Source organism: Crotalus tigris, unplaced genomic scaffold (assembly GCF_016545835.1).
Source record: "Crotalus tigris isolate CLP2741 ecotype Arizona unplaced genomic scaffold, ASM1654583v1 scf7180000018183.1131761, whole genome shotgun sequence".
NCBI lineage: Eukaryota > Metazoa > Chordata > Lepidosauria > Squamata > Viperidae > Crotalus > Crotalus tigris.
The window spans coordinates 13,389-27,999 of record NW_024096870.1 but is presented as its reverse complement, the minus strand read 5'-3'; the positions used below and the strand labels follow the sequence as shown (position 1 = coordinate 27,999).

Sequence of the window (14,611 nt, the reverse complement as noted above, 5' to 3'; positions counted from 1 at the left end):
CAATTAACCAATGGAACAACCTGCCTCCAGAAGCGGTGAATGCTCCAACACCGGAAGTTTTTAAGAAGAGACTGGAAGCCATTTGTCTGAAATAGTGTAGGGTTCCTGCCTGAGCAGGGGGTTGGACTCGATGACCTTCAAGGTCCCTTCCAACTTTATTATTATTATTATTTATTAATTATTATTATTATTATTATTATTATTATTATTATTATTATTATTATTATGGATCATCGCACAGTCAGCCAGATGTTCAGACTGGATTTGGCATTTTGCCTACCTATCAAGTCCTTACCCCAGACCTGGGATAGGCAGATGTGGATGTTTGATGGTATTACAGATATCGTCGCAAGATGGAAGCAGTTCCTAGTAAGGCTGCCTTTTGCAATTGACTAATAGCGAATTTGTCAATGCCAATGGTGTTCAAGTGGTGCTCCAGTTGTTTCGGGATTGCACCCAAGAAGCCTATTACTATTTGTACTACCCTTGCTTGCTTTTGCCACAGTCTTTCTATTTCTATTTGTAGGTCTTTGTATTTTGTTAGCTTCTCCAGTTGTTTCTCATCTATTCTGCTGTCTCCAGGCACCACCACGTCCACTATCCAGACTTTTTTGTCTTTGTTATCGACAGTTGTTAAGTCCGGGGTGTTATGTTGCAAGTGCTTGTCTGTTTGAATCCCCGAGCAGTTTAATTTGATCATTTTCTATAACTTTCTCTATTTTATGATCCCACCAGTTTTTGCTTACAGGCAAATGATATTTTTTGCAGATCTTCCAATGCACCATTGTTGCTACTTTGTTGTTGTTGTTGTTGTTGTTGTTGTTGTTGTTGTTGTTGTTATTATTATTATTATTATTATTATTATTATTATTATTATTATTACTACTACTACTACTACTACTACTACTACTGTAGGATAGCCTGGGATTATTTTTCCACCAATCTTTTCTCTCCCAAAATTTCCTCATATCATATATTAGCAACTTCTTTATGGATAAAGTACTTTTGTTTGCTTTCTTAACAATACTCTTTTGAATTGCATATTCATGATTCAGATCATACAAAAACTGGTCATAATGGACAGTTACACAGTTCATTTGGAATGGTTTTATACAGATTCTAAATACAGTTAAAAGATGTAATATAAAAGTTTACACAATTGTTAAACATGCACGTTTCCTTGGCCTGGTTCCATAGAGTGAGATTCTGCCAACACAAATTTAGGAAGGACTTTTGCAATCAAAATACTCATTGTTCCAGAATTTCATAAGCTCTTTAGTGTTGAAAAGCTGTGATTTGTGACCTTTTTGAAGACTACTCTTGCTTTATATTATTTATATCAACAGAAATTATCCCCCAGAGAGCTGAAATTGAACCTCTCATGTATCACAATCAATGTTCAACACAGTTGGTGAGGATGTTACTTTTTCAGTGAACTACTCATTAACTAATGTGATGGCACACTTCCCCAAAAGCAGATAGTTCACTGTTAAATAATTACTTTTAGAAAACAGCATTGTACTGAATGCTTATTTAAACACAGTGTCTAGCTATATTCTTTTTCTTGGTACTACAGCTGTGATTACCGAAAAACAATCCAAAAAAATCCGTTTTTCTGTAGCATCATTAAACAGTGTGTTTTAGAAAGCTCATGATTAATGGAGGAGAGGGTTAGCACCATAAATTAGACAAAGCAGAAGACTATGGTGCATTATAGCAATTCAAGCTTTGATCTCCACTATTTGTTTCATTGCATAATGAAGACAGAATAAAATATCACCCCAAATCACACTATCTGTAATATCTACGAGGTCCAGCCCACGATGTTTGATTTTCATAAAAACAGATGTAATTTTTTTCCTCAGAATCTTACCTTTTTCTTTTATACCATTAGTTCCATTAAAGTGTTGTGACACTTTTCAAATGATAAATGTTCCAATTACTTTTACTGGCCAAATTACCATAGTACAAAAGAGGACAAAAAGCACAATGGCCTAGAATATCTAACACTATTTGTGATCTTCTCTAGAAATTGATGTACATGCTATTTTGGGATTGAAAATTCATGAAGTTCTACTTACACCTCATTTATACTATCCTTCAGGAAAAGAAAACATCAGTGACAAACCATAGATGAAGCTACAAGCAAAACATTAAGAGTACAGACTATTGCTTATTTAGGGGCAATTGAAAGATATTATTTTGATTATTTTAAAGAGATTTTGTTGAGATTCAGCATGTTTTACATGCAGATTTCAGAGTAGGTCACTTGTTCTTCAAATTAAAAAGGATCAAGTACCAGGTGATAGGAATGAATGTACACTTGCCATAAATTTGATACATTTAAAAATAAAGCAAGAAACAAACACACTTGGACAAGCAAGTTAGTCAGCACTTGCTGGATAGACTTATGTCCTGAATTAGTATAAAGTAAGTTATTAATGTTTTTTATTTATATAGTCTTCATATACAAATTGAGCCTTTTTTTCTAAGTTTGTGTTTAAGATGTGTGATATGAAAATATATTTAACACTGTCCTCCAAGCTGTTTGTGACTGAAGAAGTAGCTTTTCATAAAACACACTCTAGGAGCAGTACCTACACAAGCAGCATTCATACAACAAAATAAGAATGTATATGCATAATTAATATCAACAGATAATTTATTATATGCACCTATCTCCTTCCTTTTGTTTTTAATTTGGAGATAAATTGTATTGACACATGTTCTTCTCATGGCTTTGGAATTTGCAGGTTATTAATATCTACTATTCAAATATTTTAGATTTTTAAAAATGTAAGTTTGTGGAGCACATTATTGTCATTACTGTGTGTCATTATTGTAAGTTTAAATATGAATTCAATCTCTTTAAAATTATTTAAAGTCAAAGGGCATTCTTTAAGAATTCCAATATATGCTGTAACTTGTTTTCAATCTTATTAGAATCTCATTTCAGAGCAAAGCTGCCTTATAATAATATGGGAGCACATCTATACATTTTTATCATCCTAAACAGCTAGAGCAGTGGTTCTCAACCTGTGGGTCGGGACCCCATTTGGGGTCGAACGACCATTTCACGGGGGTCGCCAAACAACGCAGTCCGCCATTTTTTCCCCCTTTTCCTTAGCTGTGTTACTCCCTTTTATTCTATTGGCTTTTGAAAGCCAATAGAATAGACTCTCTTGAATAGAATCTAATTCTATTGGCTTTCAAAAGCCAATAGGAATTGTCCAGGCTGTCTCTGCCCTGCTAAGCCCGCCAAAAGTCCCATTCTGCAAACGGGGCTGCACCAGTTGAGTAGTCCTCGACTTACGATCAGTTGAGTAGTCCTCGACTTACGACCGGTTGGGGGTCGCGGCATTAAAAAGGTTGAGAACCACTGAGCTAGAGTGTTTGGTGAAAAGGAATTAATTGCTCCTGGTATTTCAAGTACAACTCCTGACTAAAAATAACATGCCTCACAAAATATTATCAAGGATTCTGGTTTATATATAATAGTGTTGAAGTTATCATTCTGCATTTTCATTAAAATGTTTTTTTTAATATGTACATAATTTAGACACAAACTGCTTTAGTATTTTGGCTAACACTACCATTTTAGAAGGTTCTCAGTAAGAAACATTTTACCCATACTATATTTGTTACAGTTTTGACATCAGACTAATTTAAAGCAAGGGAATATATAAATTTTAATTACTTCTTAAATAGAATTACCAAGGACTCAACTGGAAAAAAACAAATAAATTGTTACAGGTGATCTCAAGTCTGACATCATGTGACTACATTGCATAGCGATAGCAATCCTTTTGTTCTTAATCAAACCCCATCAGTCACTAGGCCAGGACCCAACCTGATCCATGTCATTCCCAGCTTGCTCCCTTCCAACCCCAAGCCTCCTTAAGGTAAGGAACTGCCTCCTTTTCAACCCCACCCACCCACCTATCTCCCCCATCTCTGTCTTTTTGATTCCTCTGTACAATATAACTCTTGGCCACAGTGACACTTGCACTAAAGTAGAGGACTGGGCCTTCAGCAGTGTCAGCCAATCATCCCTGTGCACCTACTTCAGCCCCAGGGCTGCTGCAGAGGAGCTGTGCAGGGCAATCAAAACAGAAATGGGGAAGATAGGTGGGTGAGGGGACTTAAAGTATTCTGCAGTTTTAAGTGTGGGTTACAAAACCCCAAATTTTGATCACAGGACAGTGGGATTGCTGCAACAACTGCACGTAAGCACCATTTGTTGAACATCACCCATACTTTCAATTGTTGCTAAATGAATGATCATTAAACAACAACTACCTACCATACCATTCTACTGCAAACCTGTATCTTTGTATTCATTATAGATAGAATTCTGAAAATAATCAATTTACCCTTGGAATATCTTCCCTTTTAAATTCAGCAGGCTTCTTCACTCTCCTAGCCTTCCAAAGAGCACTAAAAAACTAGCTTTTCCCCCAAGCACTGGGATAGGGCGAGATGGGTAAGAGGATTTTATAAGGGATTGTATGTTGGAAGCTTAACTTTGGTGCCAGGGATTTTTTTATGTTTCTGGTTTTAATATATTTATTAATATATTGTTTTATTATTGATATTGATATTGTTTTAATTATTCACTGGGAAGCATTCAAAGTTCAATATAAGATGGATGGGTATATAAATGTTTTAAATTAAGATCAATGCTGAAAGCAACCCTAAGATTGATGGAACATAGATCAATATATGTACCATTAGAAATTAAATGTGTTAATTATGCTGGGTGCATATATTTCAGTCAAAGCTTTGCCATTATAATTAAAAAAGACTACCTAATAAACAAAAACAGTTTTTTGTTAAAGAAATGCAAAAAGGTAAGTATACACTATTTTAGTTCAAAAAGGCACAAGTGAGATTTTATTCAACTACAATACATGGACAAATCACCAAATTTGCCAGGTTTCATATGGACTTGGTACCATATAACTGGTACCAAAATTAAAAGCCCTATCTTTTACCTTTACCAGCAATCAAAAATATTATTAGTAAGGTTGTTTTGGTTTGGAAAAATATTTTACAAATATACACCTGAAAATTTTTGCAGGACTCAAAGAAGCAGGACTAAGTAAACAAAAAAGCAAACACTCTGACATTGATTGTTAGTTTCACACAATTTATTTCTGAAGCTTAAATATCTCCATGTAGTTTTTTTAGAAATAAGTTTTGATAAACTCAAAAGTATAGCACTGGACTACAAGCGTGCAAGGCAGCACACAAATGCACCACCTGCTGGACTACAAGTTCCTGGTATGCATGGTAAGGAAGCAGGTTGACTGGTTTAAGTAAGATACAATGCAAAGCCCTCTGGGTAAGATTTTCTTTTCTGCCCACATTTTAATTTTTATTCTGTGTTGAAATGGGAGGCTCAGATTCAAGTCCATCTTTAGCCACAGAAAATCAAGTGATGATTTTGCAGTCACTAATTCACAGCCCAACCTAACTACATGATTTGGGGTGGAGATAATAGGGGAGGAAATATTAAAATTCATAACACCTTAACAAACTGCTAAAAATAGAAGCATCCCATTATATTTCTAGCACATTCCCACATTCCCACGGATCAAAAATAATCTCCAAAGGATAGCAATTATTAAACTGCATATATCTTCCTATAGGGATATATTTAGAAATACTAAAAGAAAATCTTTTATGAATCTCCATATGTCATTGTTTCAGACAGAAGCACCTGACAGAAGATCCCGTGTTAAAGCATGCCGCTTATTCCCACAATCTGGGGTAAGAGGCATCCTACACCTGCCCTTCAAACTACAATATTATGGCTTTTCCACAGCCTTTTCCGCACACATTAGAGGGTTGCTAAGGGCAAAGTCCCGCTTCATACAACATCAGTAAAAGCATTTAACTGGCAATATCCGGCTGCCTCAAGAAAGCCGCCCGCCTGCTGCCACTGCTGGGCGGCTCCTTGTCCACCACCGCCCCATGCAAAGGGGAGCTCCCAGCTCGTAGTAGAGCACTCCAAAGCCACCACTGTCCTTTCGCAGGCCTCGCCAACGCTACAGGCCGCAGCCTGGGCAACAGAACGACCACCAACCAAAACCGCCACCGCTACCGCCCCCTCTCGGCCGGACCCATATCGAAAGAGAGCTTCGGCCCGGCACCCAGGTAACCGGCGGGAGTGGGCCGTCGGCCGGTGCGCGGAGCTGCATACCACCTTTCTCAGCGCAGGCACCCCCCCCATCCCTTTCGCGGTAGCCACTTACCCGAATCTTCTCCCCCGAGCTGGGCTCTTCGGCCCGGGGGGAAAGCGAAGACCAGAGCAGCAGCAGCCCCAGGAAGGAACCGACCAGGACGACGGCGCGCAAGAGGAAGCCCAGCTTCAGCCGCATCTTCACTACCACCGGGATCCCGCTCTCGCCCCCCTCCCGGCGACTGCTGTTGCTGCTCTTCACTTGCGCGCCGAGCTTTGCGTGGTTCCCCTTCCTTCTCCTTTCGCTGCTGCCTCTTTTGCCTCACAGGCAGGCGCCTGGCGCCGAGCCCCGCTTTGCTCTCGCTCGCCTCCCCTGCAGCTTCGTTTCTCCTCCTCCTCTTCTTCCTCCTCCTCCTCCCTCGGCCTTCCTCAATTTTCTCCAATTGTTACCGCCTCTCCTTCTCGGCCTCTTGTTGTGCGCCCGCTCCCTCCCTGTAAAATCACAAACTTTTTTTTGCTCTTCTTCCCTAATACCCTGTGCCTGTTCCCCCCCCCCCTCACACACACCCCTCGGTTCTCTTTGAATATTCTGTATGTCTCATTCTTTCTGCTTTCCTTGCTAATTTTTCGGCCAGCTTGTTGAAGCTAAGCAGGAAGTTACCTCCAGAGCAAAGGCTCCACGTGGCTCTTTAGAGCCCGCGGGCTTGATTTGGATTGACACTAGAAAACTCAAGGTTGCCTTCTATCCCCCTTTTTTTTCCTTTGACACGTCGCCTTAAGGAGGTGGATTTGCAACTGTAAACCTGACAAAAGTTGGGTAAATACCGGACTTCCTCCCAGCTCTTGGTGAGGTGGGAAGAAGGATTAGCACATTTGCCAATTCGATCAAAAACAAACGGTGTGCCCGAGAACTACATCATAAAAAGGATTCTTGATGTCGGTGGTTCTCAAGCATTACTACACAGGTTAAAAATAATACCCTAGGAGGTTATTTGGGTAAAGGATGAGGGGAGGAAAGTGAATGTTACCGAAAGAAAGGAGCAGCTAATGGTTAGCCGTAGTTCTTAGGGTAGCAGCTCAAGGGCATTCTGCCTCAGAAAACGAAATGCCGAGTGTGGAATTATTTAAACAAATAAGCCCCAAAAGATAATTCTAAAAGGAATTGTAATCACTTCTGGACATGAGTGTCCTAGTTGTCCTCTCTTGGTCAGATTTTACTCTGGTAACTCAGGATTCTAGGTTGTCTTTCAAGCCTGCAAAATGAAAGACCAAATTAAGTAAATTGTTGTGTTGATCATTTCTTGAGGAGAGGGGAGGACTGCAATAGAAAGTGTTGTTTGATCTTCAGAATCTTAACTATCTACTTAGACCCACTGACCTTTTAGAATAAGAGTGAAATCTGGAACTAAAAAGTATCAAGGAACATTCTGGTAAATTAGTTGCCCCTCTTTGTTTCCCTCATTTTGGGAGGCTGTTGGACTTGGATATGTTTTTTGGCAAGCCCTTAGAACAGTGGTTCTCAACCTGTGGGTCGGGACCCCATTTGGGGTCGAACGACCATTTCACGGGAGGTCGCCAAACAACACAGTCTGCCATTTTTTCCCCCTTTTCCTTAGCTGTGCTACTCCCTTTTATTCTATTGGCTTTTGAAAGCCAATAGAATAGACTCTCTTGAATAGAGTCTAATTCTATTGGCTTTCAAAAGCCAATAGGAATTGTCCAGGCTGTCTCTGCCCTGCTGAGCCTGCCAAAAGTCCCATTCTTCAAACGGTGCCGCACCAGTTGAGTAGTCCTCGACTTATGACCGGTTGAGTAGTCCTCGACTTACGACCGGTTGGGGGTCGTGGCATTAAAAAGGTTGAGAACCACTGCCTTAGAATAATTGTTATGTGCTATTGAAAGTGCCTTTTCTGTCTTTTTGTTACATTATTCATTGCCTTGCCTTTTATTTTAAAAACATGGATGTTTCTGTAATAATCTATTTAGTAGTTCATATGTGTCAAGGGCATAGCCATCCTATACAGAAGAACAGAGAGCCTCGAATGACTTTACATTTGTTTTTGATGGTTTTAAAAAATAAAAAAGTTGTTATAATCTACCAGTTCCTTTTTACATATCCCAATTAAATACTAGAGAGCTTTTCTTTAAAAAAGGATAAGAGGCAACCACCTAACAAGTTACTTTCAAGCAAACATTTATTTATTCATTCAATTTAAACAGTTATCTATTTCCAGTACATGACATCGGAGACCCAGAATGCTTACTTATAAGATAAAGACACAAACTAATAATATATTCAGCAACTGAGATAAAAACCAACAACAATTAACAATTAACCATGATAAGGGTTCAATCATATACTTGGGGCCCAAACTTGTTAACAAGACCATGTCTTCAAGACCTTATGAAATGCCTCAGGATTGCAGCAAATCTAATCTCGGGGATAATATTCCAGAGGATGGGCATCACAATAGAAAAGGATCTCTTCTTGAGTCACACCAAATAACACACAGCAATGCACATGATCTAGAGCATGCCTTTTCTGCAAGATCTAATGGACAAGCTGCAAAAAATCCAATGTACTTGATAATGAAAATCTCATATTGACACAATTTATTCTACCTCTAAAATAAAGGATAAAGAACAATATGTATCATAAATTAAAATTACATGAATATTGGCAACAAAACTCAACAATTGTCTTGTTTAGCAACAGAAATTTGGGGCTGCATTATGGTCATAAATCAAAGACTAACTGTACATCTTGTTGAGCTTTGTCAGCAAAATAGACAGTTTCTTCTGGGTATAAAAATGCTATGCGGAATAACCTTCATAAAAAGTTCACGCTGATTATAAAGTTCTCCATAAATAAAATATCTTCGCTAGAATTGATTTTTATTTTATTTTATTTTATTTTTTGCTTTGTTGTTAGCTTCCTGAGTCTCAATGCTCAAATTGGATAGTCATATTAAGCCCATAAATAAATAAAATAAAGCAAAAAGGTACAACAGGTTTTTCAAGAGCTGAGCTAAATGGCATCTCACTAACAATACAAAGAATTACTAGGCACTTAATAAAATTATACATCTCTATTGTGACCCGATTCAAAGATAATGCCTGGTGGTACCCATAATCTTAAGCACTCTTCCATCATGTAAACCCAAGAAAACTAATATAACTTGCTTAAAATCAGATGTATGTTAATAAAAAACTATATATAAAATTATTTTAATACTGTTTTTCACACTATAATTGTGATTGTAACCCATAGCTGTTGAATATGCATATAATTATGGCCTCATCTCTTGAAATACTATGTACAGAAGCACACATACAACTTTTGAGGAGCAGATACAATATTATATCTTTTTGTTATTTATATATTTTTATTTAAAATCTAAATAAAACTTAAACTTGCATTACAAATTAATGAAGTGATGAATTCATATATCTTATTAGTAGTTTTGCGCTGTTACTGGGGTTTGTAATATAGATTCTGCTGTGAAGGTAGAAAATATGCAGCAGATTAATTTACTGAAGACATTTTAGATCAGTGGTTCTCAACCTGTGGGTCGGGACCTCATTTGGGGTCGAACGACCATTTCACGGGGGTCGCCGAACAAGGCTGTCCGCCATTTTTTTCCCCTTTTCTTTGGCCACGTCCCTGGCACCCGGTGATGTATAAGTGGTTGGGGGTCATCACATCATGGGGAACTGTATTATGGAGTCGCAGCATTAGAAAGGTTGAGAACCACTGTTTTAGATGCTTTAGTTTCTGTAAATGCTTTTGCTTTGGAAATTCACAGTTTCTCAGCACCAAAACTTCTAAACTGCATTGCTTCCACAATTATTACATTGTATTAGAGAGATACTAAACTAAAAATCTTAATTCTCTGACACATTGGCTACCTGTTTGAACAACTACAGTATTATCATTTCTCAATATTTAAAAATTTGAACTGGTCTCTTCTCCCTTTGTTCCAAGGTCATTCCCACATACTTTTACAGGTATACATGTATGGATATAAGAACCGTGTAACTAAAACAAAATAGGTAAACTTGAATGAAACTATTAGCCTAATTCAAACAATGAATCAGCAAGGCTTAAGCATAACCTTTTAAAACACATTGCATGAAGACAGTATTATTATCTGAGTTCACATCAGATTTTCATCATGGGTATCCATGTCACTTCAATGTTTGCAATAGGTGTTTAACTTTTAACAGAAAATTGAGACACAAAACATCATACAAACCATGAGACAGAAATTTGATGTTAGACAAGATTGGTACAAAGACTGGTTGAATATCAAGTTGGACTGGTTTATGTAGACTTAAAGATGACTTATTGCAGGAAAAAAATAGCTCTTGTGTTTCTTTTGTCCTTGCTACTATAAAAACAATTGCTTAAATCATAAACTTTATACTAAAATATTTACACTTTTTGTTGCCTAGTTGGGGTGTTATGGTCATTTCCAGTTGCTAATAAAATTGATAGCCACAGAAGATCTAGTAATCCATTGTGAATCAACAGTCATGGTAAACATAGATGACTCTTACCCAAAACATGTTCTGAAAAAGAGATTCAAATATTGAAATTGTAATATTGTATGTGTGTTTATGTTTTAAAAAATGAAATATGGGTCATGACTGTTTGGTGTTGCTTGGAGCTATGGTTCACTAATAGTTAAAGGATCACAAACTGAGCACTTATGCATGGATATATTTACATCTGTACATCTTGCTACCTGTAATATTTGAATTTGGAATCTAAACAATAGAGCAGATCTATCCTTTCAATCTTTTTTTTTTTTTTTGAAACACATTTTATCGTTTTTTTTAATTCTTAAGAAAAGGTACTCAGGACACACTGTGTTGTTTGGGTAATCAAACATTCAAAAGTGAAATATATAAACAACTCAATTCAATACATTCACTGTCCTATCTCTATTTCTCTCAAATAGCATAATACATTTAAAATATTCCATTTCTAGTTTAAATTTCTATTACTACTAAACCTGTTTTAAAACTTTGTCAGTTTACAATTACCATAATCAAATTTAACTTTAAATCAACAAGTTATCAATTCAGGTATCCCTTCCAGATATCTTCTAATTCTTAATCTCTCACATCCCTCGTTTTATCACCAATCTCATTTATATCTTCTTCCACTACACAATAGATATTCTAATTAAAATAAAAAATTAATCTACCCTATACATATATAATCCCACAATCGATCAATCTCTTTAAGATAACAAAATAATATTAAACCTTAAATCATTTCAATTCATTAAACAAAATTCAAATTTCATCCAATTGATTATCATGCCTTATCACATCTATGTTATCATACAGAAAGGTCATTTTAGTAATTTAAAACACTCAGTTAATTATTGAAACTATCCAAATCTAAAAGTCAACATTTTTTCAATTCCAATACATAATAATTTTCATCAAAATAAATCTATTATTCAAAAATAGATACATTCTTAATCTATTTAAAATATCTATTTTAATAATCACCCTCCTATATTTTTTTCCTTACTTCTAACTCTAAATCTTAATCGTTAAAACAGTCCATAAATCCAACATTGCCTTTTAATCCATTACACAATTTTAAATTTCTTTTTTCAGTCTGATTCTGGCTTTTTTTCTGTGACAGGCAGGTTTCTGTAACCAAGCTTCCCTTTCAGCCAGTAGATCTATTTTTGTTGCTTGCAATGGCCTTTGAAAGGATAGGAATTCCATCCTCTGCATTAGGCATCTATTTCTCTCATCCTTAAAGGATCGTTGCTTTATAGTTTCAAATCTCAGTCTTTGCTTCTTCTGTTCCTCAAAGTTACAGATGGAAAGTTTATAAGATATAATAAGTTCCTCTTTTATCTCTGTTGATTCCTCCTCTAGTATGTTTTGATTTATAGAATAGTCAGATGTAGTCTGGACATCAGTTTGTATCTTTGAAGTGAGATTTCTAGATCTTAATTCTGTAATAAACTCTTTCATTGTAGCACATATTTCTATAGTAGCCTCATAAATCTTTTCCAATATAAGTTTACAGTTTAATTGTAACTGAGGTTTCTCCATTTTGATAGTAATTAAAAAGAGTCTCTTTTTTCTTTTTTGTGGAGGCTATATTTAATAAAAGTTAGGCAGTGTCCACCCCCATAATTCTCACAGCTGCACAGCTTATCTTTTCTCTTCAAAAATAATTTAAAGATCAGGTGTATTCTATCTTCAAAGAGTAACCAGAAGTATTAGGTTTTTACCACTAGATGTCCTCAGGAGGTTAAAAAAAAAGATCTTTTCCAGACACCATTTCCTTTTTTCTATCTTTTAAAGTATAATGTGAAAAAGTATTAATCTTCCAGCATGATAGTACAGTTCTTAGAAAGAGAAAAAAAATTTCTGTACCCCCCAAACATATGGAAATAAAATATAGTCTTTAAAATTTTGTTCTATTTTTATACAACGCCTTTCTTCCCAAACATGTAGAAGCTGCTTTTTCAAGCCAGAGAAATAATTCCAACAAAGCTCTTACAGGCACAAAAAACAAAGTAGAGTAGAGAGAGTAGCAAGGAAAAGTCTCACCCGGATTCACCATGGGGGTTCTTACAGCTTAGATGTTCTTTGACTTGTGGTTTGAAGCGGCAGGGTGATCAGCCATTTTACTGGCCAATCTTCTTCTCCATCAGCCCTCAGAGATAGCTCGGACATCTGGAGGAGCCACCGTTCATTTGCAGCTGAGCAAAGCCTCCTTGACAGAAGTCTCACCCTCCAGGGCAACTTTCGACCCGCATAAGGGTCTACCAGCGGAGGGAAGACTAGCCAACGAGGAGACGAGTCTCCCTGTGTGACTAGAGATGCCGCGAACTGGAACCGGAAGTCCCATCCTTTCAATCTTAAGATAATTGCTTCAAGATAATGCTTCACTAACTTAATACATGAAGGTTAGCTTTGGAACACAGTCATTCTTCCTACCCCAAAATTTCATTTTCTTCCAGATAGGAACTGTGTTTCCAATTCATCATTTCATGAACCCAAGTGAGGTAATTTTTTTTCTGCAGTAAATTAGTTTATTCTTTAGAATTCATTTTACTTAAGTCACTTGTTCTGTGTATTTTTATTTTAAGTGTATTTATTTCACATAAAACCATATCTAATAATATTAAGATTTCTGAAATTGCAAGTCATGACGCTGTTTGATAATATTGTGAGAATGCAATTGTAATCAGTATAACAAGTGCCGGGATGAGAACAGATGTATTGCATGCAGAATTCTGGCATCTCTTACTATAGAGAACTGCTGCTAATGGGTTAGATCAGATGTATAAAAACCACTGCATACATCTGTTTTTGAAAATCTCTTACATCCTTACCATCACCATTTTTATATATTGGGGCAAATCTGTGTGAGGTTTTAAGAACAAAATAAAGTTTTGCATAAATGTAAGATGCCCATTTCATTCTTTAACTCCCCTCCTCTTCTCCGAGTCCTGTGTGGTGTTCTATGTGGAAGAGGTATGTTCCTGGGAAGGATGAGTGAAGAACTTCAGGAGTGTATGCTAAGAGTATGTATTCACAGCAGGGTTACTTAAGAGGATACCAAGAAAAAGAAAATGATGACAGAATAAATCAATCCAGAGTTCTCATTCAATATACAAATGACCAGGTTCAAATTAACCTACTTTGAACATATTATGCAAAGACCTAGCTCTCAAGAAGACTTTAATGCTGGGAAAGATAAAAGGAAAGAAAGTGGATGGCCAACAGCAAGATTGATAGACTTAAGTTACAGCAACAATGAGTCTACCATTGGAAGACTTGAAATGTTAGTGGCAAATCGCCATGGAGAAAATCTGTATGCGTGCTTGCTAAAGTTGACAACAACCTGATGGTATTTAACCAATAAATCAACATCTCTTAAAATATACAGTTTCCATCATTCTCCTGCTCCCATCTACTTTTGAAGTATGTCTTTTTACATCCTGTGCAAAGTCTACTCCATCCTCAAACCATCAGAAGCTGGACTAGGAGGCAATAGTTTGATTCTCTAAAAGAAAACCTCTATATTTCCAGAACATTGTTTATTGATATAAATAACATTATCTGGCTCAGAATGAAGCATCTTATGCTAATGATGTAAATAGCAAAAATGCTCAGAACAGAATAGAAAAATTCTGAAGCCAATATTTCTTTCTTTTCTCTTGATTTTTTGCCCAAAATTATTTAGCAAATAGCATATTACAATAGTAGCATTAGTCTGAATTTAATTTGTTTTAATATAACACAAATGAGCAATTGCCAACTTTTAAATCTGTTTTTCTGTGCTGCTGATTTTGCTATTCTTTCTCTCTAACAATTAGTATCACCCACCTTTCATTATTTATTATTGTTTCTCTTGCTTTGACATAGGCATTAGACTAA

At 36.5% G+C, this 14,611-nt stretch overlaps 1 protein-coding gene across 2 annotated transcripts in view; it reads right to left on the bottom strand.

Moving 5' to 3' along the window:
• Positions 1–6,717, bottom strand: part of GALNT7 (polypeptide N-acetylgalactosaminyltransferase 7) — an 83,849-nt gene extending 77,132 nt beyond the window's left edge. The window contains exon 1 of one of the 2 annotated variants that reach the window (XM_039348823.1): positions 6,258–6,717. In XM_039348823.1, the coding sequence (XP_039204757.1) occupies positions 6,258–6,383 (126 nt within the window). In that variant the 5' untranslated portion in view covers positions 6,384–6,717. The remainder of the gene's footprint in view (positions 1–6,257) is intronic. The other variant, XM_039348822.1, reaches the window with a different exon arrangement.
• Positions 6,718–14,611: the final 7,894 nt, after the last annotated feature.